At 57.3% G+C, this 23,722-nt stretch overlaps 2 protein-coding genes across 7 annotated transcripts in view; one reads left to right on the plus strand and one right to left on the minus strand.

Annotated features, from left to right (window-relative positions):
- Positions 1–93: 93 nt before the first annotated feature.
- Positions 94–19,161, minus strand: ZNRF1 (zinc and ring finger 1). Of its 3 annotated transcripts, XM_051629286.1 has the most exons (6): positions 19,053–19,153; positions 18,639–18,994; positions 3,025–3,120; positions 2,125–2,230; positions 1,940–2,030; positions 94–1,495 (listed from the first exon to the last, which is right to left on the minus strand). In XM_051629286.1, the coding sequence occupies exons 1-5, from the start codon at positions 19,136–19,138 to the stop codon at positions 1,973–1,975; spliced, it is 702 nt and encodes a 233-aa protein (XP_051485246.1). In that variant the 5' UTR covers positions 19,139–19,153; the 3' UTR covers positions 94–1,495; positions 1,940–1,972. The 3 variants fall into 3 exon arrangements, with proteins under 3 accessions (XP_051485246.1, XP_051485243.1, XP_051485245.1); XM_051629283.1 differs by having other exon boundaries at positions 94–1,492; positions 18,639–19,161; XM_051629285.1 differs by lacking the exon at positions 94–1,495 and adding an exon at positions 1,684–1,803 and having other exon boundaries at positions 18,639–19,161.
- Positions 19,162–19,689: 528 nt separating this feature from the next.
- The window catches only part of WDR59 (WD repeat domain 59), a 46,822-nt gene continuing 42,789 nt past the window's right edge, over positions 19,690–23,722 (plus strand). For 2 of the 4 annotated variants that reach the window (XR_007890552.1, XM_051629208.1), the window contains exon 1: positions 20,130–20,192. Coding sequence is in view for 2 of the 4 variants with exons in the window: in XM_051629208.1 (XP_051485168.1) it covers positions 20,139–20,192 (54 nt within the window). In the remaining 2 variants the exon portion in view is untranslated. Of the gene's footprint in view, positions 19,777–20,115; positions 20,193–23,722 lie in introns of those variants that run through there. The other 2 variants (XM_051629209.1, XM_051629207.1) reach the window with 2 other exon arrangements.

Genomic DNA, 23,722 nt, shown 5'->3' on the forward strand with positions numbered 1-23,722 from the left:
CCCATGCCAAAGGTAGGGCCACCAGAATGAGGGGGGGGGGGCTCCAACCAACTCCCCCCCCCCCTCCCCGCAGCTCCAAGAAAGCCAGTGAAATAAAATAACAGTGAACATTTTATTGAACATTGTTTTAATACCATATCAAAACACCTTGACTAATGAAGGAAGCTCCCCCCAAGCTCTGAACTCTTTTTTTTTTTGTTTTGTGGGTTTTTTTTTTCTTTTTCTTTTTTTTTTCTTTTTTTTTTTTTTTTCCCCCGTGGGTTTTGTTTTTTCTTTTTTTTTTTTTTCTGTTTTGTTTGTTTTGTTTTTTTTTTTTTAATATATAAATACAGAAAGGTTTTCCCCGCAGGGGCACGGCCACCGGCAGGGGAGGTCTCACCCACTGAAAACACGCCCCGCCGCGCCGGGAAGGGACGGGGATGGGCTTGGGAATGAGGTGGGGGGGGGGGGGAGAAGAGGGTGGGAATCACTGCCAGGAAACGACCCCAATCTTGGCACCACCAGCAAAACCCACCCCCCCACACACACACCCACGCCGTGGCCATTGGGGACCTTCCCCCAGTGCCCTCCTTTCGACTGGAAGAAAGGAAAAAAATAAGAGGAGGGGAGGGGGGGGGTTGTTTTTTTTGGCAAGAAGGGGGGGGTGGGGAGGGGGCGGCTCTCCAGTCTCTTGAGTGGTTCTAGCTGAGTTAAAGAGTGACCAGTCTGTAAACATCACTGGGGCAGGGAAGCTCGACTCGAAGAACACGCCAAGTCAACACCAAGTTGTGGTTTGGTTGTATTTTTGGTGGTAGTTGTTGGTTGGTTTTTTTGAAGTTTTCTCCTTTTTTTTTTCCTTCTTTTTTTTTTTTCTTTTCGTGTTGTTTTGTTGGTTGTTTTTTTTGGCGGTTTTGTTGTTGTTTTCTATCCTTTTTGTTGTTGTTTTCTGTCCTTTTTGTTGTTCTTTTTCTTCGTTGTAAACACTTGAAAGACGAGAGCCCTGCAGCTCAGCAGTGGGGTGGGGGGGGGTGGGGGGGGGGGAGCAGTGACCCCTCTCCCAGCAGTGGGGGCAGAGTCCCCGTTCTCCCCCTACTAGGTGGGGAGGGGTAGGGAGGAAAGAGGGTGAGGATGAAGATCTCCAAAAGGGAGACGGCAAAAGGGGAGAAAAATTCCCGTTTCAGTCAGTGCAAAAAAAAACAGAGCAGAGCCCCCAGGGCGAGTCTGGGTGGGAGGTTTTTGTTGGTTTGTTTGTTGTTGTGGGTTTTTTTTTTGGGGGGGGGGGGTTGCCGGTGAGAAATGCCACGTGCTCCGTTTGGCCGGCTGTCCCCCGGCAGCTTTCCCCTTCATTTTGGGGTGAAAAGCCAAACATCATGGCAGGTTTTTGTTGGCCGGTGGTGTCCTCAAGGGCTTCCCTGGTGAAGCAGAGCTCTCCTGACAGACCAGCAGCTGCAGAGGGTGAGAGCAGGTCGTTCCACTTTTTTTTTTCCTCACGCTGATCTTCTCCTGGATGCTTCTTCTTTTGCGTTTGAAATGAAAAACAAACAAACAAACAAACGCAACAAACACAAACCCAAACAAACAGGACAAAAAAAAAAAACCAACCAAAAAAACAAGAAAACAAATTAAAAAAAAATCATAATCAACAAGAAATTTGCCGTTGTCCCGAGTAGATTCAAGTGTCTGGGTTTTATTTTTTTGTGTGTGTGTGTGTGTGTGTGTGTCTTCTTGAGGAATTTAAAGTCAGCCCAAAATTCCAGGTGGGGCAGGGGGGGTGGGGGGGGGTGGGGACGGGGAGAACAGGAACAGCAGGTAGAGCAAGGTGCCCTGCAAAGGCAGAGAGAGAGAGAGAGAGGATGCCAGGTGAGGGCAGGAGCCCACGGCCACTCCATCCCACCCTCCTGGCCCAGGATTCCAACCCAGCATGGGCAAAGGGCTGTGGAAGAGGTGGCTGCAGACTCACCTTGGAGAGAAGTCAGCAAGCACGCCCGGCGGGTCAATCAGAAGGATGCTCCGGGCAAGATCTGTTCACTTCAAACCATGAGTCTATACAGCTGCAGAGAGGAGAGCGTGTCACCACCCTGCCACCAAGCCCCAGGATGTCCCCTCCTGTCCCCCTGCCACCCCCCCCCGGCTGCAGGGCAGTACCTTTTGTGATAAATGCAGAGGCAGGGCAGCCTGGCTATCGTGTCCCCCTGCAGCAGCTCTTCCAGGCAGATCACGCACTCGCCGGCGTCCTTGGTCAGCACGTCATCTGAGGGGGGCAGGAAGGGGTGGTGGTGGTGAGATGTGGGTCCACCCTGGCATCCCCCTTCCTGGGATGGAAGGGAGCCCCACGGCCACCCCCATGGAGGTAGCTGGGATGGGGCAGCTGAGTGGCAGGAGGCATGGGGGCGTGGAGACAGGGCTGGGACATGTCCCCTGCTGTCCCTGGCCAAGATGTCCCCTTCTGGACATGGTGAGCAATATGGGGAGGGGGCTGCGTTCCCACAGGTCCCAAGGTGAGAGCAGAGGGGTTGAGTTGTGCTGGGGGAGCAGAGCAGGGACTGTAACCTGCACGGGAGAGCAGCCCCCTTGGCAAGCCCAGCCCTGCTGCTTGCCCACCCAGCCTGCAGTGAGGGGCTCTCCAGCCTGCCCGGAGCCCTCCCCAGCTGCTGGGACACCCTGTCCCCTGCACACCTTGGCCACCCTGTCCCCTGCACAGCCTGGCCACCCTGTCCCCTGCACACCTTGGCCACCCTGTCCCCTGCACAGCCTGGCCACCCTGTCCCCTGCACACCTTGGCCACCCTGTCCCCTGCACAGCCCGGCCACCCTGTCCCCTGCACACCTTGGCCACCCTGTCCCCTGCACAGCCCAGCCACCCTGTCCCCTGCACACCTTGGCCACCCTGTCCCCTGCACAGCCCAGCCACCCTGTCCCCTGCACACCTTGGCCACCCTGTCCCCTGCACAGCCCGGCCACCCTGTCCCCTGCACACCTTGGCCACCCTGTCCCCTGCACAGCCTGGCCACCCTGTCCCCTGCACAGCCTGGCCACCAGCCCTTACCGTTGTAGGAGAGGCGAGGTTTGCTCAGACACATGATAAAGTGCATTTCCATCTCGTCAGAAGCCACGGATTTGGAGCAAATGGGGCACTTGAAACCTGGAGGAAAAGCAGAGAGATCAAGAGACCAAGGTCCATCCTGCATCCCGGCAGGTCCCCGAGGCCACGGCAGCCCCTCACCTGCTGCCTGCATGGTGACACGCACCCCACGCAGTGCCCACTCATCCTGTGCTGGCTGCCAGCAGCCTCGGGGACAGCCACCCAAAGAGGGGACAGCCACCCCAGAGGGGACAGTCACCCCAGAGGGGACAGCCACCCGAGCCGGCGCGCCAGTCGTCCCCGTGGGGCGCAGAGGGCACGGAGAAGATGCCAAGGCAGAGCACACGTGGCCATCAGCTGCTGCTGGGCCTTAAAGGGCGAGGAGCAGCCCGGGCACACAGCAGCCTGGGGCTGGCAAGTGCAGGGACACGTCCCCATCCCAGGGCAGTGCTCTCCTTCCAGGACTGAGGCAGAAAAGCTGCAAGGAAGGAGGTTTTTTTCCATAGGGCAGAGGACAGGCAGGCTGCAGCCACAAGTCCCAGTCGGTGGTTTCTCCAGCTTTTTTGCCGGAGTGAGAAGGGTGCTGGCCACCCCAAGGCCTGCAGACAGCCTCAGGAGCAGGGGGATCCCACAGGAGGATGTCTCAGCTTGACCTTGGCCCTGCCTTGTCATCTGGACCTGCCTGGTGACCTGGACTCTCGGGTGAAGCTGGCTGTGATGTCCAGACCTGCTCTGCATCTTTGCTTGGACATGAGGAGGACATTCTTCAGCATGAGGGTGGTGAGAGCCTGGCCCAGGTTGCCCAGGGAAGCTGTGGCTGCCCCATCCCTGGCAGTGTTGAAGGGCAGGTTGGATGGGGCTTGGAGCAATCTGATCTAATGGGACGTGTCCCTGCCCATGCAAGGGGGTTGGATCTAGATGATCTTTAAGGTCCCTTCCAACCCAAACCAGGCTGGGATTCTATCATGAGGTGCCAGGTGGCACCAGTGCCACCACTCACTCCAGCCATGCAGACCACCGAGCCAGGCTGCCCCAAACCTGGGTTTCCAAGCCCCAAACTCCCAGGAACAAACCCCCAGGCAGCCCTGCAGGACTCCCTGCCCTCCCACCACGGCCAGCTCGAGGCCCTCATGCCCTTCCCACCGCCCAGCACAGCGGGGCTCAAACCCCTGCAGCCAAACAAGCAGGTGCCACCACTGTCACCACGGGTTTGCACCAGAACACCCAGCAATTCCCTGCCTGCAGAGAGGGAGAGGGTAATTTAAGGACCTGTCTTCTAGAAGCAGATCAGGTTTGACTGCAGTGCTGCTCAAGAGCTTTCTTCATATATATGCAAAGGCTGCTCAGGAAAGAAGAGAAAAGGGACATACGCGAATTATCTGAGGAGGAATCAGGTTCTTGTTTGCCACCACGTGGATGTGGTGAGGGGTTTTTTTTTTGCTTCTTGGAAGGGAGAAAGTGCTGGTGGCTTTAACAGAGGCAGCCCAGACCTCTGCCATGCAGACAGCACAGGTAACTGCTCGACACCTGAGCACCCTCCCGTGAGCGGTGGTGCTAAACACCCATCACTTTGCAGCTGCCCAGGTGGAAGCCCAGGACAGGGATGCCAACTCCTGCCCCTCCAGAGGCTGCTTATTTCCCAGGAGGCCACAGCAAGGACTAGCTTTAAAGGGTCCTGCTCAAACCAGGAGCCCTCAAGCCCAGGGACCCCTCCAGCAGGCTGCCAGGCTGGCCTGCAGTGCCACCACAGGGACACACCACTGCCCCAGCTGGGACGAGCCACGGGGTCCCCACTGCGAGTCCAGCCCCACTGGCATCAAGCCCTGGCCAAAAGGGCAAGGCTGGCAGCCAGACCCTGGCAAGCAGCAGCCCCCTTCTGCCTCCTCCCCTCCAGCCTAATTTTACTCCTGACCAATTTATACCTTCTGGCAGCAGTCACCCATCAGCTGAAAGAGGTGGGTTGTTGTTTTTTTTTTCCCCCCCCTCCTCCCACGTGTTTACCCTCCCGGGGTATTTATAGAGCAGGCTCAGATAGCCTCCCCCCCACCCTGCCTTCTGCAAGGTCCAACCAGCCTCCCCTTGCCAGGCACCTTCCCCGTCCCCCAGCTCCCCTGGCAGCTCGCCCACCCCTGTCCCTGGCTGAACCCATCCTGCCGGAGCACCGGCTGGCAGGGAAAGCTGCAGGGACCGGTTTCCAGCAGCCACCCCCCCCCCCCCAGCACAGGGCGGCACCGAAAAGGCTCCGAAAGGTGTTTTCGGCTCTCAACTCCCAAGCGATCAGGGCAAAGCGTTTGCAGAGGGTCGGTACCGCCCCCCGCGGGCAAGACCTGGTTTTCTCCGGTTCCTCACCCCCCTCCTCCTCTCCCCCCACCTCCCCTTTTTTTTTTTTTTCTGTGCCAAGGTGTTATTTTAAACAGCTGCCCCAGATCTGCCGGCTCTGGCAGAACTCGAAGGGGTTGTACAACCAGGGCAAAGGGAGAAAAGGGGCTCGGGTGAGACTGCCCAGCCCGGGGTGAAGCAGCAGGACCCTTCGCAGGACCCTTCGCAGGACCCTTCGCAGGTCCCTTCGCAGGTCCCTTCGCAGGTCCCTTCACAGGTCCCTTCACAGGACCCTTCACAGGTCCCTTCACAGGTCCCACTGAGGGGCTGCTGCTGGATCTCCAGACCCCTCCGCTAGCTGGAGCAGCTTTAGCAGGGTCCTCAAGAGCATGAACACCCACCACGCTCCTCTGTGCTCTCCGGGCAGCTGGTTGGGGGACAGGGCCCCCCAGCACCAGCGTGGTGAGGACATGGAGTTGTGGAGTCTCCTTCTCTGGAGACATTCAAGACCCGCCTGGACGCCTTCCTGTGTGATGTACTCTAGGTGACCCTGCTCTGGTGGGGGGGGTTGGACTAGATGATCTTTCGAGGTCCCTTCCAACCCCTAGGATTCTAGGATTCTATGATTCTATGGAGACACTGCCTGGGGCTGAAAGCCCAGGGTGTGCTCCAGGCACTGGGAGCTGCGTGGGTCTGGGGGCTGAGCCGAGGGCAGCACAACCACGCTCTCACCTGGCTCTGCGTGTCACCAGATGGAGGGGAAAAGAAATGCTGAGAATGCAACTGCAGCAATTCCCAGGTCTGAAGGGGGTGTGAGGAGACCGGCTGGAAAGACCCCCGGGGCTGGGGAGGGGGGGGTCCACCCCGCACCCCAGCTGTTGGCACAAACACTTGGCATTGCAAGAGCAGCTGTGCTTGCATCCCCCTCCCCGGCAGGTTGGGGAGCCCACCCCAAGGGGGAAGGGGAGGCAAGGAAGGGGGTCGGGGTCCCTCGCCCCTTCCCCAGGTGACCTCCGGGGGGAGGTGGCGGGTGGAAAGTCCCCGAGGCCAGGGGACAACGGGCACCCGGCGGGCAGCAGGCACCGAGCCCAGCATCCCGGAGCATCCCCTCCCGGAGCATCCCCTCCCGGAGCATCCCCTCCCGGCCCGCGGGGGAAAGGGACACTCCCCACACGGCCGTGCCCCCCACCCCCCCCCCCCAGGGCCGTGGGATTTTCCACGTTCCCCGAAATCCCCGTTAATTTATCCTGCCTAAGCTTCCAGCCCGAGCCACGCAGGAGATTACATTTTGACAGCTGCTCATGGAAAATTCAGCTCCCTCCTCCTCGAGCCCTTTTCCACCCTCCTCCCACATGCCTAAAAAAAAAAGAAAGAATGGAGAGGAAGGGCCCAGCTATTCCTCCTTGCCTGGGCCTCCCACACCCACGGGAGGCTCAGGGGATGCTCCAGGGAATGGCCATGGACCCTTCCTCCTTCCCAAGGTGCCCAGGGTGATGCTCCAGCCTGGGGCATGTTAAACCTGATTCTGGCAGCACCTCCACAAGCAGAGATGTGCAGGCAGGCACCAGGTCTTGCCAGGAGCAAGTGAGGAGGAGGAGGGTGCTGCAGCAAGCAGGCTGGCCTGGAAAGGCAGGTTCAGGTGCACATCTGGACTCTTGTATCCTGCAGGAGACTTTGAGAAAGCCAAGGGCTTTCCAGGGCTGCAGGTGATCTCATCTCTCTGATGGCTTGGTCTAGAAATCAGGAGCAAGCAGTGCTGGTGCTCTCCAGGGGCTACTGCCCTCTGAGTATTTTTAGGAAGGTTACACGGTTAATTTTAGAGAGCTGGGCAAAGCAGAGCTGGGAACCTCTGAAAACCTCCAGCAGATCCTACTGGAGCTGAAAAAGCCCTGTGGTTAACCCACGCAGTGCTGGAAGCACCTCCATACAGGCTCTCTGGGTTTTGGTGGTAGCAGGAGGGTCAAGATATGTTCCCAACCCATCTGGAAACAGCTCAGACTCCGAAGCTGGGATAGGAAATTCCCATCATTTGTGTCTACAAGTGATGTGCCATGTCCACATCCACTCACAAAGCCTCTGCTAACTCAGTGTGTCTCCAGGTGGACCACTCACAGGCTATGGGTGCCACCAAGAGAGGCACCATCACCCCAGGGGTAGGAGACCCTGGCTCCATCCCTAGCAGATGGCTAAAATACAGGGAGCAGCTACACAATCTTCCCAAAACACACAAGTCCCAGGAGAGGTCCCTCTCCCAGGACTCAGCCACCTTGGGGACACCCCAAGCAGCAGGGAGCTCAGGGGTAAGCCTCAGGCTGCCTGATGTCCACGGGAGACCTGGAAGGCTCAGCTGCACAGCCCATCCCTGTGTCTCCAGAGGAGCAACCTGGGCCTCTGGCCAAGGGAGCTGCCTCACTCCAGGTGAGGATGCAGCCAAGCAAAAGATAAACACAGGGAATATTCGGTCCAAGCAAACAGCTGAAGCAGTCCTGGTGCCTCCTCCTTGCTGAGCAAACCCTGAACATCCCACCTCTTCCCACAGCTTCCCTGACATCACCAGATGAACCAGCACCAGGTGGAAGCTGGAGGAGATGGATCATCTTTAAAAAAAGGACCAACTGGGCCCATATCTATGGGCTTTCAGTCTTGCTCTCTGCTTCAAGGTGGTCAGGCTGAAGCAGAAACATGTGGGGTTGGGTAAGGAGAAAGGGCATCTTGTCTTCCACTTCCCTCACCCCTCGTGGGCTCCAGCAGAGCCCCAGGAGGGAAGGGATCCTAGTGGAGTCGTCCTCCTTGCCAGCTGAGTGAAGGAAACCTGCAGAGCCAAGACATTCAGACCTGACATCTCCCGGAAGATAAACTCCCTACTGGCTTAAGGCAGCCCCACTGCTTGCAAGTGACACTGGAGGTGGCACACGGGGTGCAGAGAGCACATCTCCAGCCCTGTGGGCACCAGAGGGACCTTGGTAGCTGAGGACCTCCATGGGTGTCCTCTGTGAGAGCATCAGCCACCGTGGAAGCCAGCGATGCAGCCAGCGATGCCACCTCACACCGGGGCCAGGAGGTGGCTCCCAGCTGCTCCAAGGCCCCATCCCACCGAGGGCCACATGGAGTGCCTGGAGGCAGGGCAGCCAGCAGGATCGGGCCCCAGCCCACTTCCCCTTGCAGAAGGAAACGGCACCAGCTGCAGGGGCAGATAGAGGAGGACACCGGGGGAAAGCGGCGCGGGAACTCGGCTATTGTGCAGCACAAGGGCTGACACCAGTGGGGACACGTAGGCAGGAAGGAGAAAAGCACTTAAGGGGCCTCATCTACCAGCTCTGAAAAAGGGCTGGAGGAGAGTCCTTCCTCCTAGTCCAAGGATTCAGGGTGGAAACAAGGCATCCCACCTCCCCTGGGGAGGAAGGGAGGCAGGGCTGGGGGACACTGGCAGCCCCAGCCCCAGGCAATGAGGCAGTGGGGACATGGCTGGGACACCCCTGGATGGCAGGGCTTGGAGAGAAACCCACCAGTGCAGGCTTGCTGCCTCAGGAAAGGAATGGTCCTGCTCCATTCCCATCCCACCAGTTCCTTGCTGATCAAGTCAGCTTGGCTGGCTGAGCCGGGAGCAAACAAACTCTCCTCACATGAAGCAGCACCCCCAAAAAGGAGCCAGGGGGGTGGAACGTCTGAGAAAGGCTTCCCTGGTTTGTGATGGCTCCTGGCAAGACCCCTGGCACTGCAGAGGTTTGCTGTCAGGCTGGCCACACACCAGCCAGGGGTGGCAGGGAGGTGCCATGGACTGGCCAAGGCCACCACTGCTGTAACCTCAAGGCAGGAGGCTCTGGGGACACGTCTGCCCACTCCCACCCAAGTCAAGCTGCAAAGAGGGGACACAGCAGCAAGGAAGAGGCACTGGAGCAAGGTGGGGAAGGCAGGAGGGCCGGGGGGGGTGAGGAGGGGCTGAGTGGCATCATGTCACAGCAGCCCAGGGCTGCCTTGCTGCAAGCTGGGAGGAAGAGATGGGTTTGGTTTTATTTTAGCCAGCAGGTTTCTTATGGGGGTTGGTGGGGGAGGATGGGAAGAAGCAGAACAGATTGCAGCACTGGGTCTGAGGGAAGCCAGAGAGTTGGGAAGGGGCAGGAGATGTGTGAGAGGGTCCCCAACAAAAACATTTGCTCCAGAGCACCCAAACCTCAGCGGATGGACACACCACAGACCTACAAGACACCTTTTGTGGACTCTGAGAAGCAGGGTAGGGGTGAAGAGACCTGGCTACGTGTGGTCACAGGAGGTCCAGAGCCACCCTCCTTGCACACACATCCTCAGGGAAGATGTGCAACCAGCCTCTGCACCCCCAGCACCTCCCCTGCCTGCTGCTGTTCTGAGTATTGCCCTTTTCATGGGTGAAACTGCCATTTCCCAGCACAAGTACCAATACTACAGGCAGAAAGCAGCTCCCTCCTACAGCCCAGGCTGTGCTGCAGGATCAGTTCCCTCAGACCTGGATGAGAAAAGCAACCTCCTGGGGGTGACCCTGCCTGCCAGCTAGTCCTAGTTTACTGCAGAAACACTCCCCCAGCTGCTGGGAACAGGCTTCATAAGGAAGAGAGTGTAACCCAAAGCTAATTTTAGCATCCTGGAGAACTGCAAAGTTAAGCAGAGGGGTCCTGGGTGACAGCCCAGTGAAGGCATTAACACCTCAGGGCTGCAGGGCTTGAATTTACCCAGTTACAAGCTCGATTCAGGGCTCCTGCTAGTCACAGAACCAACCTGGGGCCACCTCACTGCTCAGAGGAGCTGCAGGGATGCCCCAGAGCTGCCTCCCCACCTCTCAAGCAACGCTCAGGGTTTCAGATTCACTGCCTGGAAAGGAGAGGGATCGTGCAGGCACAGCTGGGAATTTCCAAAGGGTTTGCCTGCGTGTCTGGCTTTATTCCCCCCCCCCCTCCCCTCCTCCTGGATATTTCTCTTGTGAAGGAGGAAGCCCAACTGCAAGCCCTGCCCTGGGTGGCAATCATCTGTGAGGTGCATGGAGCCAGCAGGGCAAGCAAGGGCATTCCAGGAGGAGAGCAGCAGGACACGGTGACTCGGGAATGGGAGAGGAAAAGGGAGGGAGAGCCCGAGGTTTTGGCTTGGCAGGGGCTGGGAGGGAGCAGTGAGGCAACGTCAAGCGGGGTGAGTCACTCCTGACTAAGCCACCCCTTGGAAAGGCACCCACGGAGTCCCCAGCACGGGGCTCCAGCCCCCGCCAGGCTGCCAGAGGAGCTCCTGCTTTTGGGAAGGCTTGGGTGCAAAAGCCCGACCTGAGCCACTCCCAAACACAAAGCAGGTCCCACCCTGGTGCAGCTCCCTGGCCACCTCCCTCCTGAATCCTGGGTGTTCTTCCAAGGGCAGAAAACTCCTGCCTTGACCCTGCTGAGGTTCTGTCACACCTCAGCTGATCTCCTGGAGGATGAAGGGACACTCCAGGGACACAGGATGACATGGCCTGGCTTTGGAATGCTGGCAGAGGGAGCAGAGCCCAGCACTGATCCCACCCACATACCCACTCCTGCTGGGATGCAACCTCATCCAGCTCCTGGGACATCTCCTCCCTGGACATTCCATGGGAGCACCACACGAATGCAGCAGTAGAAGGTCTCTCTGTGGCACTTCATACCCAGCCCATGGGACACCCTGTAGAGGTGGCAGGAGTCTGAGCCCCCCCGGGGTGCACGGGAAGGACAGAGCTTTGCTTTTCAGGGTAGAGAAAAGGCAACTTCTCTCTAGCAGGCAGCAAAGACAGCTTGGAAGGCACAAGGAGCTGTGCCCACAGGCAGGGCACGGCTGTGAAATGCTCACAGGCAGTTAACACTGGCTGTTTCTTCAGGAAAAAAGACACTGTTGGAAAAAATAATAATCCAGGGAGGAGCAGGCTGCAAAAGCAAGCTCCAACCTCACCTGCCCCCCAGCTCCTGGAGCAGTGGGAAGAAATGCATCTCCCTGCTCCCCAGGAGGGATGCCTGGGGGAATGCCCCAGGCTGCCAGGACAGCAGGAAGGGGAAAAAATGGGGTGCAGACCTGCAGGATAATCACACTCCTCTGCTGGGCATGGGATGGGATGCTTGGCAGCACCCAGCTGCCAAGCACCCAGGCAGCATGAGCTCCCCCTCTCCAGCTGGAAGCTGGGGATTTGGGAGATCCAGGGATGGGTCCACGCTGCACAACTCGTCCTGGAGCAGCCCTCCCCCCCCGTGCACAAGATCCAGGGAAAGGGCAGGCTTCAAGAGCTGTGAAATCAACATTGCAATAAAGAAGTGGATGGACAATAGCTTCAAAGCAGCAAGATCTGGGTGAGGATAACCCAAAATGCCATGAAGACACTTCAGGCAGAGTGCTCAGCCTCACCCCATCGTGCTCAGCACCAGCTCCACAGAGGGCTGGCCCCAAAACCGACCTCAACCCTGACTGAACCTCCCTGCAGACAGTAATTTAAGCCATCTGGCTAGAGCCAAAGCCCCCCTCGTTCTCCCTGGCTACAGATGTACAGGCCTTGGACGGGTGAATGGAAAGGTGGATCCAATTCCCCCTGCAGCATTTTCCAGCAAAATGCAGCTCTGCCACCATGGAGGGAGAGCTCCCAAAGGACTGACTGCCATCACCCCGGCTGCAGGAGAAACTGTGGGCTTCTCCAAAAAAAAAAAACAGCCCCCAAAACACCCACCACACCGAGCTGCAATGCAATCACCTGGGATGTGCAGAGCAGAGGCCCCCAACACCATCCCGGGGCCGTCCAGCCGTGGCAGCCACGGGGAAAAGCTGCGGGGAGAACGGAGCCTTTCCAGGCAGCAACAGGCAAACAGACATGGAGGAGGTGGAAACTCAACTCCAGAAGCCCCAGCCCACCAGGAAACAAAACGCTGGGCAGGGATATGGGACAGGGGAAGCATCACTTGGTTCTCCTGCCCGAGTGCTGCCTGCCTTCTCTCGCGTTGCAGGCAGCTGGCCTCTAAAAATACCCACTGTTGTCACGCCACTCTGCCTGCTAGGGCCAAGAAGCAGCTCTCAGCAGCTTTCAGTTCAATTCTTCATCTGTGCCCTTGTGCCTCCCTTGCCAGGGCCCATCCCAGCCCCCTGTCAGTGCCCTGGTAGGTGACAGTCTCTCAGGAACCGTGGCCCTAACCCGAACGCAGCCTCAAGGAGCCGAGCGTGCTCGCCAGGAACATACAGCCCTGGGAAATCTCTGCTAGCATTGCTAAAACCAGCAAAAGGGTAAATATTTCCACTGCATCCCTCTGCTCCTCTACAGAGCACCACAAGACCACAGGGTCTTGTTCCTGCACCACTGATGGAAGGCCCACAGCTGCACGGGCAGAGAGAGGAATTTCCCGAGCGGCACGACAGCTCTGTGGGGAAGGAGGGGAGAGAAGAGTCAGCTCCAACTTGGAGGTGCAGCTTCTCCCATGGCAAAGCACCATCCCTGCTGGCACACCCTGTACCAAACCTTGTCGCCCAGCTGCCCACAGACCCACCATCAGGGCTTGGGAAAGGGATGGTGCCAGCAGCGAGCGGGACAACCCGGCAGCGCGGAGGGGAGCGCCGACGGACTGACCCCCTGCCAGCAGACACAAGGACCTGCCTGCTGTCTCATCAGGTCACCCTCCTCAAACCCTGGGCTGTGCAGGACCACAGCTGAACCACCCCAAAAGAAAAACAGCCCCTGTCCCCCAGGGCTGGCTCTATCCCTCCCCTGCCTGCAGCCTGGCAGGGCAGGAAACCCGCCGGGCTCTGCCCACGGAAACGCTGTGCAGCAGCATGAGAAGAGGCCCCAGGTCAGCAGAGCTTCCTGCAGCTGCACCTCCCCATGGCCGCCCACCACAAAGCACCCACCATTTGGCCAAGCAGTGCCTGGAAAAGGACAGTGGAAGCACCCCCAGAGGCAGACCCAAGCCCCCAGTATTTGAAACGTGCCCGCTGGGACTGGGGCAGGCGAGACATTTGAGGCCTGTCTTTAACCATTTCTGCTCTATCTGAAATTAAAAAAAAAATGGGTCTATCTCTACAGAGAGGGGCTTTTTATACCCCGTTGCACAGCCAGGCCAGAGGAGGCAGGTAAAACACCCTGCATCAGGGCCTGCTGCTTTACAGCATCACTTGGCCGCTCATGTAAATCACTCGTGAGCCCTCAGGATTTCAGTTTTCAAGGGAACCAGGAGAAAGCCAGCTCACATTTACTCCAACCCAAATATTTGCCATATCTGGGGGTTTTCAGCATGAACAGCAGCAGAGGCACTGAGACACAGCTCATGGCTGCCCACCAGCTGGCCAGGGTGCCAGGGGACCAAGTCCCTGCAGTGGGAATTCATTTGAAGAGCTCTTTGCTGCCTGATTTGTCACAGGGGAGATTGCACCGGGGGGGGTGGGGAGGGGGGGGAAGCTTCCTCTCCACCCCTCCCGACTCTAAAGTGGGTTTTTCTCCCTCCCTGCATTTCTCTTGAAATTAATTTGCAGCATTTAGCAGCATTTTCCCATGACTCCCCACGGCTCCCTTGGTACCGCTCCTTCACCAAAGGTGTCTCCACCTGATTGATCCTCCAGCCAGCCAACGAGGGAGGAGAGGAGCCCTACAAGCACCTGAATAAATAAGAGAAACCTTTACAGTTATTCCAGTCACCCGAACAAACCATCTCAGCCAAACAAACCAGCACGGGATAAACTTACGTCACGGGCTGGGAAGACAATCCTGGCTGGGAAGTGGGTCAGGCCAGGGAGCACGAGAGCATCATCCTCAGCATCTCTGGAGGGGGGGAGAGGGTGCCCACCAGCCCTGTGCTGATTTTTGGGCAGGTTTAGAGAGGAGCCAGCCCAGCCAGGCTATGGGGCACAGGATGGAATCAGGGCCCAGCTCCTGGGCAAGGAGAGATCCCAGAGGGCACGGGAATGGGGAGGCAGTGCAGGGACAGCCTGTGCTTGCTCTGGCTGTGGGGACTGAAGAGAACTGCTGCTGCCACCAGCCTCTCATGCACAACGTCAAGGGTGACACACTTAAACTTCATCTCCAGGTTGTGGGACTGCTATGCATTAAAGCTGCCTTTGAATCTCCCACGCTTTTGGTATTGAGTGCTTCGTTAGGCCAGGGTAGCTGCTCTCTCTTCTCCTGGCCCTGGGGGCAGGCTGCCTGTCCAGCAGCCAGCCTGGAGAAGGCAGAAGTGGAAAAGCAGCCCCTCCAGACCTGGAGAGTCCAATGACTGAGTATCTCCAGCCTTGGGACTCAACAGGACTGCTCCTGCATGACTTCCCAAACAATCCACAGGCAATGCTGCAGATGCCCAGCCTGGCTGCCAGGCACCCACCAGCACCAAACCCCCCCCAAAATTATGATGGTTTGAGGACAGTCTCCTCTGGAAATTTCCACTGGCAAAAAGAGATTCACAATGGCCAGTTCCTGCAGACCTTGGGGTGCCCTTCCCCTGGTTAAGCCCCTGTGGAAGGGGGAGGGAAGCACATATGATGGCTGCACATTGAAACCTTGGTGGCAGGAAAGGCAGGGCTGGAAGTGGACTCCCTCCAGCAGCTCGCTGACTAGCCAGCTAGAATTAAACCTTCTGGTTTGGGTGTAGAAATTGCAAGGGCAGGACAAGTTCAGAAGTGAGACAGATGCCCCAGACACCCATCTCCCCAGGCTGGGCCCTCCTGCTCCAGGCAAGGAGCTCCTGCAGCAGCCTGTGTGGCAAAGGAGACCTCCTGACCTTGCTGCTGCCAACATCCAGGACAAGCAGCTTGTTTTGTCAGTGCATGGAAAGCCTGTGACATTCCTGATGGCTCCACACAGGAGGATGAGCCAGGCATTTCCTTGGGCTAGCCAACAGGCAGGGAGATATGGATTTATCAGAGCTTCAAACACTCAAGGGCTTTGGGTGATGAGGGGGATTTCCAGATAAACTTTAAGCTACTTACAGCCTCTGCAAACTCCCCCAGATCCTCTGATGAAGATGAATAACATGAGTGACACTAAGAGAAGCACACAAAGCTGGAGACATGTGACATTAAACCACGTCTCCTTTTTCTCCCTTCTCCCTGCTAGCCTTGGCTTTGCTGAGATGACCTAATGGTCGTGGAGCTGTGGGGAGAGGGTCAAGTGCTACCAGCAAACCCTGAAGTTGCAAAAGATGTTTAGTCATCTCCCCACCAGTGGAGGCCAGGAAGTGGATCTCAGAAACCCTGGGCAGGCAGGGAAATCCCAGAGCAGTTTCAGGTGGAGCTGGAGCAGCTACGTTGCTGGCGTGGATGGTGGACAAGCCTGGGAAAATCCCCATCAGGAAAGGGGATCCACTGACCCAGGGTGGTGCTGTCCTCTTGGAGAGAGGGACCCAGCTCCACCACAAATGTCAGAGCCCCCTCGCCCACCCTGTTTGGAAGATGCTATTCCTGACTCCTCCTTGGAAGGGTCTGGAAGCTTGGAAAGGCTGAGGCCATGGTACCTAACTGCTCCTGCTGTCCCTGCAGAGCCTGGAAGACTCAGCAATGGGCTCTCCTCCCTGACCAGCACAGCACACAGCACCCTAGATATGATGCTGCAGCACATGCTGGCCCTGGGGACCACCTCACAACCTTCTTCTTTGCAGGCTTCCCAGTGCAGCCCCCTTCTCTCCCTCCCAGCCCTCTTCTCTCCCTCTCCGGGCACTCCTGGCTCTTCTGCACACTGTTGACCACAGGGAGGGGAAGGAGTGAGAGCAGCCAGGGAAAAGAGCTCATCCCAGCCCGGCTTGCTCCTCGGGGTCCCTGCGGACAGGCCAGATGAGCCATGAAGCAGCTGGAGAGGCACACAGAACGGGCACAGCAGATAAAGGGAGCAGCGGGGCGCCAAGCCTATCTGTGCGCTCCTGTTATCACTGACCTGCAGCCACAATGATCCCACCTTATCGCTGGCATTAAGCCAGGGCTCCTCACTGTCCCACCCCCCTGCTGAGCCCAGGTTGCACTCAAGAGGCTCCTGGCTCTTCCCCCCAAAGCCAAGCACTCCTTGGAAGAGCAGGCCCACCTTCCCTGCTCGCCAAGAGCGGCACGTCCAGGCTGGGATCTGCTCTCCAGAGTAAGCCACAGAGTTTGGGGGGGGGGGTTTCCTCTCCCAAACGGTTCAGTGCATCAGCAGGTCCCCTCGTCCCCACTCTGGAATCACCCTTCCAAAGGAGCAGGGACACTCAGGCAGGGCAATGTCAAAGCTCCTCTCCATTTACCCAAGTGCTGCTGCTTCAGCACTTTCCAGGGGCTAACGGAGCAGCTCAGAGGAGCAGGTCGATGGGCAGGCAGAGGGGAAGGAGTGAGGAGCTCCTTGCCTGCCCTGCTGGAGGTTAACCAGCTGCAACGGGAGATTAGCAGGAATTCTAGCAATCTTACTTCCCCTTCCCCTCTGTCTCCAAATCCTCCATTAACCTCTCACACCGAAGAGGAAGGACGCAGAAGTTTAATGAGCTCCAGCAAAGTTTTCAGGACGGTTTATAAAGCATCCTCTGCTCCTTTGGTTATTCATGAGCAGGGAGGAAGAATCACCATCAGGAGAGGCTTCGGCACGGACTGAGCAGCTCTCTGTGTCTCAGAGGGGCCCCAAAAGAGGCACCAGAGAAACCCACAGCACTCCCCACAGCTCGTGCTGCAGCCTTCCAAGGGCACCGGGTTGAACTTCACATCGCACCAGCTCGTGGGGGGAGGCTGGAAAAAGCTTCTCCCCTTTCGCAGCTGGTGGATTTTTCTGAGGAGGTTTTTGCCCTCAGCATTGCAGTTTGAGAACTGGCATTTAATGGAACTGATAACCCTCTGACTGACCACCCTCTAGGCCCAGATTAGCTGCAGGATGTTTCTGTACCAAAACCCCTCCTCGCTCCAGCTGCAGCCGGGGCAGAAGGCCCCCGTGGCACTCGTCTGCACAGAGGCTTGGAGGAATACCTGGAATGATGCTGCACCCCTCCTTTCCTTCTGTGCTTACCAGTGTCTGCACAAGGTCACAGAGCAAGAAAGTTTGCACCAAGTGCTCCATCTCAGCCCCAGCACCACATGCCAGCCCAGCCCTCTCCATCTGCCTGGCTTACCCAGATCGACAGGAACTGGGCCTGGGGTGTTCTGCCACTCAGGATGCAATGCAAGACAGGCAGTTTCCATCTCACTGAGAGATACAGCCCCTGGAGACTGGATAAAGGGGAAAAATCCCAAGATGGATGTAGGAAAACGGGCCCCATGAGCCTCGTTTTGCACTTTGTTCTCGTCCACCGGTTCAGTTTCAAGCCTTCCTCCAAATGAGGCATTGTCCCAAGGCATATTATGAAATTCCCAGACCACGTCATGCAAGGAGAACACTTACAGCATGTGCAAGGGGGCCGGGTGGGAGAGAAATCCCAGACTGTTCCAGGAAATGCAAGGAGACATCCCTGAAATGACTTCCCTTCCAGCCAGGAGGGGAAGGGAGGACCTCCCACCTCACTCCCTGTACCCAGCCAAAACTAGGTCAGTGACACAGCCCTGCTCGCAGCCAGAGCTCCTCTCCAGACACCAGGGCACAGGGAAGGGGCCAGCCAGGAGGGTGAGGATGGGGGAAACCTTGCCCCCTCCCTCAGCCTGACTGGTTTCCTGCAAGAGGGCCCAGCTGGCTCCCCAGCCCTGGTAAAGAAGCAGGCAGTTCCTCCACTGCTTCCTCTCCAGCACCACAACAGTGCCAGCTGGCTTGAATGAGAAAACCCACTTCGGCCTCTCCCTGGCCCTTTATCAGTCAAAACAAAGCAGAAATATTCCCACATCTTCCTTGCAAAGGCTTCTTCTGCCCCTTTCCCAGTTCTTAAGGCATGGGAACCAATATAACCTGACTGGCATCCCCCCAAACACCTTCAGAAGAGATCCCAGGAGCTCAGCCTGCACTTCAAAACCAAGGGGCTCGAGCTACAGCACCCTCAGACCTCTTTCCCCCCAGCCAAGGTGTGTGTGTGGGGGGGCTGCCACCTCCACTGCTCTGCACCCCAGAGCCAAAACACCTCCCTCCTAGGAAGCCTCCAACCTCCACAGCCCCTTCCTCCCTTGACCTTGGACAAGAGATGCTGGCCCTGGTGCTCACCCAGCGAGGGGGATGGAGGTGGTGGTGGTGGGGGGAATGACCAGTTGTCAAACGATGGGCAGCCCCCTCACACACACCTCCCCCCCCCCCCCCTTTTCCCGGTACCCCCAATTCCCCCGCCACCCCCCCCTGAAGGAAGGCTACAAAAATAAAAGCTCCGGGGGGGGGGGGGTTGGGGGTGTGTGTGGAAGCTCCAACTCACCGCTGTGCGAGCTGAACCACCGCGGCGCGATGTGAAGGGGCAGCGCGTCGGCCAGAGAAGCCCGGGCGCCCAGGTACAGCATCCCGTCTCTATGGTGACCGCCTCCCGTCTCCTGGTAACCGTTGCCATGGGCGTACGTGGAGTCGGAGCCCGGACCGCCGCCGCCGCCGCCGCCTCCCGGGGTCCGCTCGGTCTCCCCCGCCGCCCGCGCCGCGTACAGCCCGAAAGGGACGGCTCCGGTTGCCGTCGGGTCCATCCCCATCCCGGCCACCGAGCTGACCGAGCGGCTGCGCAGCCCCATGGCGCCTCCGCCGCCCGCCCGGTAATGGCCGAAGGTGGGCGGCCCCCCCCCCCCCTCCACCACCACCACCACCACCACCACCACCACCTCCTCCTCCTCCTCCTCCTCCTCCTCCCGGTGGCGGCACGGCGCTGTCATCCGTCGACACCCCCGGGAAAGGACCCCGCGAACGGGTCGCCGTGCTTTGTTTGCCCCCCATGTGGGTTCCGCCGGACCGGAGCTTGGGGGTGGGAGAGGGGGGGGGGGGGGGGTTGGGGTTGGGGTTGGGGAAGGGGGGGGGAGGGTTGGGGGGAAGCCTGAACGACAACCCCCCTTCGGGGAACGGGGCCGCGCCGCCCCCGGGAGGCGGAAGGAAGCGGGGAAGGGAGGGGGGAGGCGGGGGGGGGGGGGAAGCTACGGGTGAAAACCCATCCCCGCCCCAAGCATCCTCCCCCCGCCGGGCCCCCCCGAGGCCGCCGCCGTTACCCGCGGGGCTCCGGTGGGGGGGGTTGGTAGGGGGGGGGGGGGGCGGGGGGGAAGGTAACGGGACGGCGGAGGGAAGGAGGAGGGAAGGGGATGGAGGAGGAGGAGGAGGATGATGATGATGATGATGGATGCCGGCCGGCTCGCTCCGCCCGCCTCGCTTGCTGCCCCCGGGGCGCGGCCGGGCGACGATCAGCTGCGGCCCATGGGGGGGGGGGGGGGGGGGGCGGGGAAGGGGGGGTGTGGGGGATGAGGGGGGGGGGAGGGGAGGGGGAAAGGGGGGGGCGGCGGGCCCCCCGCTCCTCCGCTGCGCTGCGCCGGGCACGGCCTCGCCTCGCCGGCCGCCGGGAGCCGCGCCGGAGACAATAGAGCCCGGTAACACGCATGCTCCCGCCCCCCCCCCCCCTCCCCGCCCCCCCCGGACCCCCCACCACCACCCCGCCGCTCTTAACCCCTGCGCTGCTGCTGCTGCCGCCGCCGCCCGGGCCTGCGGGCGGGGCCTGGTGTTGCCGCCCGGGCGGTGGGTGACGCGTCGGTCCCGACCTCATCCCCCCCCCCCCTCCCCCGGTCGCCCTTCACCCCCCCCCCCCCCCGCCTCGGTGCACCGGGAAATGGGGGGGGGGGGGGGATGGACTACAACTAAGGACTACATTTCCCAGCAGCCCCCGCTGCGCGCATGCGCGGTGCCGCCGCTTTCGCCGCCGTTGAGGGGGGGGTGTTGCCGGGGGCGGCGCAAGATGGCGGCGCGCTGGAGCAGCGAGAACGTGGTGGTGGAGTTCCGCGATGCGCAGGTCAAAAGGGGGGTGGGAGGTCGCTACCGCCGCCCGAGGGGTCCTCCCACCACCACCGGGATCCCCCCCGCCACCGGGGGGCCGCTCCCGGGTAGCCCTATGAGGAGCGGGAGGGGGGTGCGGCCTGGCCTGGCCTGGCCTGCGCGGCCTGCAGCCGGCCCTGCGTGGGGTTGAGTCGCTCTCGGAGCTGTTTTCGCGGAGATAACGTCTGGTTTTACTTTCTGATTGTGTTGGCAAGCCTAACAGAAGGGTTGTTTTTGCCTCTTCCCACACGCTTTGCCTCCGAGGCCGTCGTAGCTGCTTTCTTGGCCTGCCACCGAAGTTGTTGCACGGTTGGTTAATTAGCAGGAAAAAGGGGGTTAGATTTTTTGTTGTTGTTGTTCTGACCCTCAGCAAAGCGGTCGGCTTTGGTTTGTGAAGGTTGCTGGTTACAGAACTCCCCTTCGACTTTGTTGATGTGCCTTCTTGGCGGCTGTTTTAAGAAACATGTTTGTTTTTTAAGATACTGGCAGTTGCTTAGTAAAGCTGGGTGTGGTGCGTGAGCTGCTGAGGTAGGAAACCCAGAAAGGTTTAAAAAAAAAAAAAAAGAATAGTTCTGGAAGCTCTTTGGTGTTCTCATTTGTCTTCTACTGGAGCAACAGGGGTGAACAGGGGTGTTGGGGCCTGTGCTCTGCATCCAGCCTGTCTTCTGTAGGCTCACAAAGCTTTTACACCTCAGGAGCTTTCTATGTGTTGTGTTCTCCTTCTGGAAGAAGGGTTAGAGCAGTTTTGTCTGCTCCTGAAGATGTGCTCTCAGGAAACTGGTAACGAGAGACAAAGGTATGTCTTCCTAGATCTGAGATTCAGGTTGCATCTGGCTCAGGAGGTGTGTGGGCTCAGGGTTTGATTGTTGGTGCATAATAACTGGTGTGGGGCAGTGGGGAGAAGAGGTGTTTCCACCCCCTTCTGCAGCAGTTGGTTTCAGTCTTGCTGCTGTGCAGGCATGGAGAGGTTAACCACGGGTGTTTTGGTTGCTTTGGTTTACTCTGGTGTAATCTTTCTAGAGCTGTTCTGACCTGCCTGCTCTAGGGTGAAACCAGAGAGCTTCAGTGACTGGGGCTGCTCAACTACTTTCCCAGCTAAACTCCTTTACATCTTGGTGCTTGAGCTTTTTTTAGAGGAGTCTGCACAAACATATTTGCCCATGGAAATCCTTGAGCTGGAGACATTGAAACCCCTTGGCTGTCATCATCCTCTACCAGGCTTGAGCTCTCCCTGTAGGCTCTGCTATCTCCAAAATACCCCAAAATCGACTTAAATGGAAACCAGAGTCAAAAAAAAAGTGGGCAGCTGTTGCATTTATAGCCTGTATGTGTCTGCAAGCACTGCAGTTGCCTTCCTTCACTGTGCCAGAGTGTCTTGTGCAAAAACTCCAGCACTCAGGCTGAAACACTGCAGGAGGTGTGGGTAGTTTGGGGCCTGCATTGCCCACAAGCATCATATTTCTCTACAGGCTGTCAGAGGTGGCAGTTTCTGTGCTCTTCTTATTTCAACATGACCCACTGGCTCCTGTTGGGCTGGCTGTGCTACCAAAAAGAGTGAAAATCCCCAGGTCTTGTGGTGAAATAGTGTCACTTGTGGCACCTCTGTAGGTGGGAACTTAGCTGCACAGGGAACTGGTCTGGCTTGCTTACAGTTTGCAGCTCTTGAAAACCCAGCAGAGCCTTGACCAGTGGGGTTGGTGTGTTGCCTTTCAGGTGGAGGGAATGAAGCTAGATGCAAAACTGGTGTAAGTTCAGACAGGAAAAGGTGTTTTTCTGGGCTTGTCTGGCAGAAATCCAGTGAAATGCCATAGGGGACACTTGAAGTCTGAGAAGGGGCTGTGGGCTCAGAGCTGCTTTTCAGCTGTGCCCTGCTCCTCCCGTGTTGATTCATGTGTAATTGTTACTCATAAACAGCAGTTCCAGCTGTCCTGAGTGTTGTTTTAGGCTAAAAGCTGCTTTCAAGTTGGTTGGTTCAGTTTTTAACTCCCTGCTTCTGGAAGGTTGTGCTGTGAGGACTGACATGTCAATGTGCCATGCTTGGTCTTTTTGCTGGTGCCTAGATAAGACAGGAGAATTACAGGGAACTGTTTATTGCCATAAAATGACTTCACTTATGACCCACCAGAGTAGCAGCCTGACATGTCAAGCTTTTTACTTCATTCTATTGACATTTTAGGATGTTTGGTGCCTGGAAAATCAGATTACCAGTGTTTGTTACTCAAAACAATTTGTAAGGCTTGTTGAGATCCTGGTGCCAACACCAGGAAAAATAAACTTGTGTATAAAATTATCAATCCCTCTAAACTGATTTTTTTGTTGTTCTGTTTTGAGGAAAAATAGCCACAGCTGTATGAAATATGTTGGCTCGTTAGCTCATCATCACATGAGGAAGTTCTGGTTCCAGGAATTGCTTTGGTGATCCTCATTTTAATTCCTCACAAGTGAAATGCAGATCACCTGAGAAAACTTCTTCCTTCTTGCTTTTAGTAACCCACTTGGCTGTTTTGCCAGGGTGCTGTGAAATCAAGGGAGCTGGAAGTGTTTCTTTGCCGTGGAGAGATTTTTAAGACTGGCTTCTTATTTCCAGCATTAGTTTTAGGACTAGGAAAACCTTGCCAGAAGTTACATAGGAAAAAGGATTGTTCCTGGAGCAGCCAAAGTGATGGAACTCATCTTGGTTGGGGTATGGATGTAGGCCTGGGGTTTATTGTGGTTTCCTGATGAAGCTCTGCAGGTGTTTGTAGCTCTTTCCTATGTGGGCTCTCAGACTTTAGTGAAGAATGAGCCCATGATGGTGTTTTTTCCCTTTGTCAGGGCACTTGGCAAGCAGGGGATGGGGCCCTGGTTTAAAAAAACAAACAAACTAGGGGTTTGTGATGGTTCTTCTCCTGTCAGATCTGAACTGAAATGGGGTTGTTGTATTGTCTGCCTGGTTGTAGTGATGCTTGTAGCTGCAGGACATGCTGAAGTCTTGTTACCTCCATGCTGAGGGTACTTAGCAGAGTCCTAAACAGCAGCAGAGACATCCTGAGCCTTCAGGGAGGGAGCTTTGAAGATGACAGCAGTGAGTCTGAAGAATGTGGGGCATGTTCTGGTTTTGTACTGTGAAGGCTAAAAACTGCCTTGAAGTCACATCTATGTTTATAGGATGAACTGTTCAGCTTTCCAAGTAAAATTTTCCTTTATCCTCAAGACAACTAAACAAGGTGATCAGAGTGAAAAGAGAGGAAAATAGTGTTCAAATAATCTATTTTTTTTTTTTCTTCTTAAGGCATTTAACTTCCCTTAGTTGCCTTCACAAGCAATGCCAAAGTAAATTCTTATGCTTCTTAGCCAGCTTTCCTTTTGGGAGACCAACCATACACAAATGGTTGTACTTATATAATTAAATCTTGCCCTGCAGTGGAAGAGAAGAGACTGAGAAAACTCCTGAGCAGGAGCAGAGGTTGATTAATACGGATTATTAGAGATTGCTGACTGAAAGGCTGCAGCTGTAATTGCCATGGC

The sequence above is a fragment of the Apus apus genome, chromosome 11 (assembly GCF_020740795.1).
Source record: "Apus apus isolate bApuApu2 chromosome 11, bApuApu2.pri.cur, whole genome shotgun sequence".
Classification (NCBI taxonomy): domain Eukaryota; kingdom Metazoa; phylum Chordata; class Aves; order Apodiformes; family Apodidae; genus Apus; species Apus apus.

Coding starts and splice junctions, on each gene's coding strand:
- ZNRF1 (XM_051629286.1), bottom strand. CDS start 19,138: ATGGGGGGCAAACAAAGCACGGCGACCCGTTCGCGGGGTCCTTTCCCG. Junction 18,995..19,052: donor AGCGCCGTGCCGCCACCGGG/AGGAGGAGGAGG, acceptor GGTGGTGGTGGA/GGGGGGGGGGGGGCCGCCCA. Junction 3,121..18,638: donor GTGGTTCAGCTCGCACAGCG/GTGAGTTGGAGC, acceptor CTTTTCCTCCAG/GTTTCAAGTGCCCCATTTGC.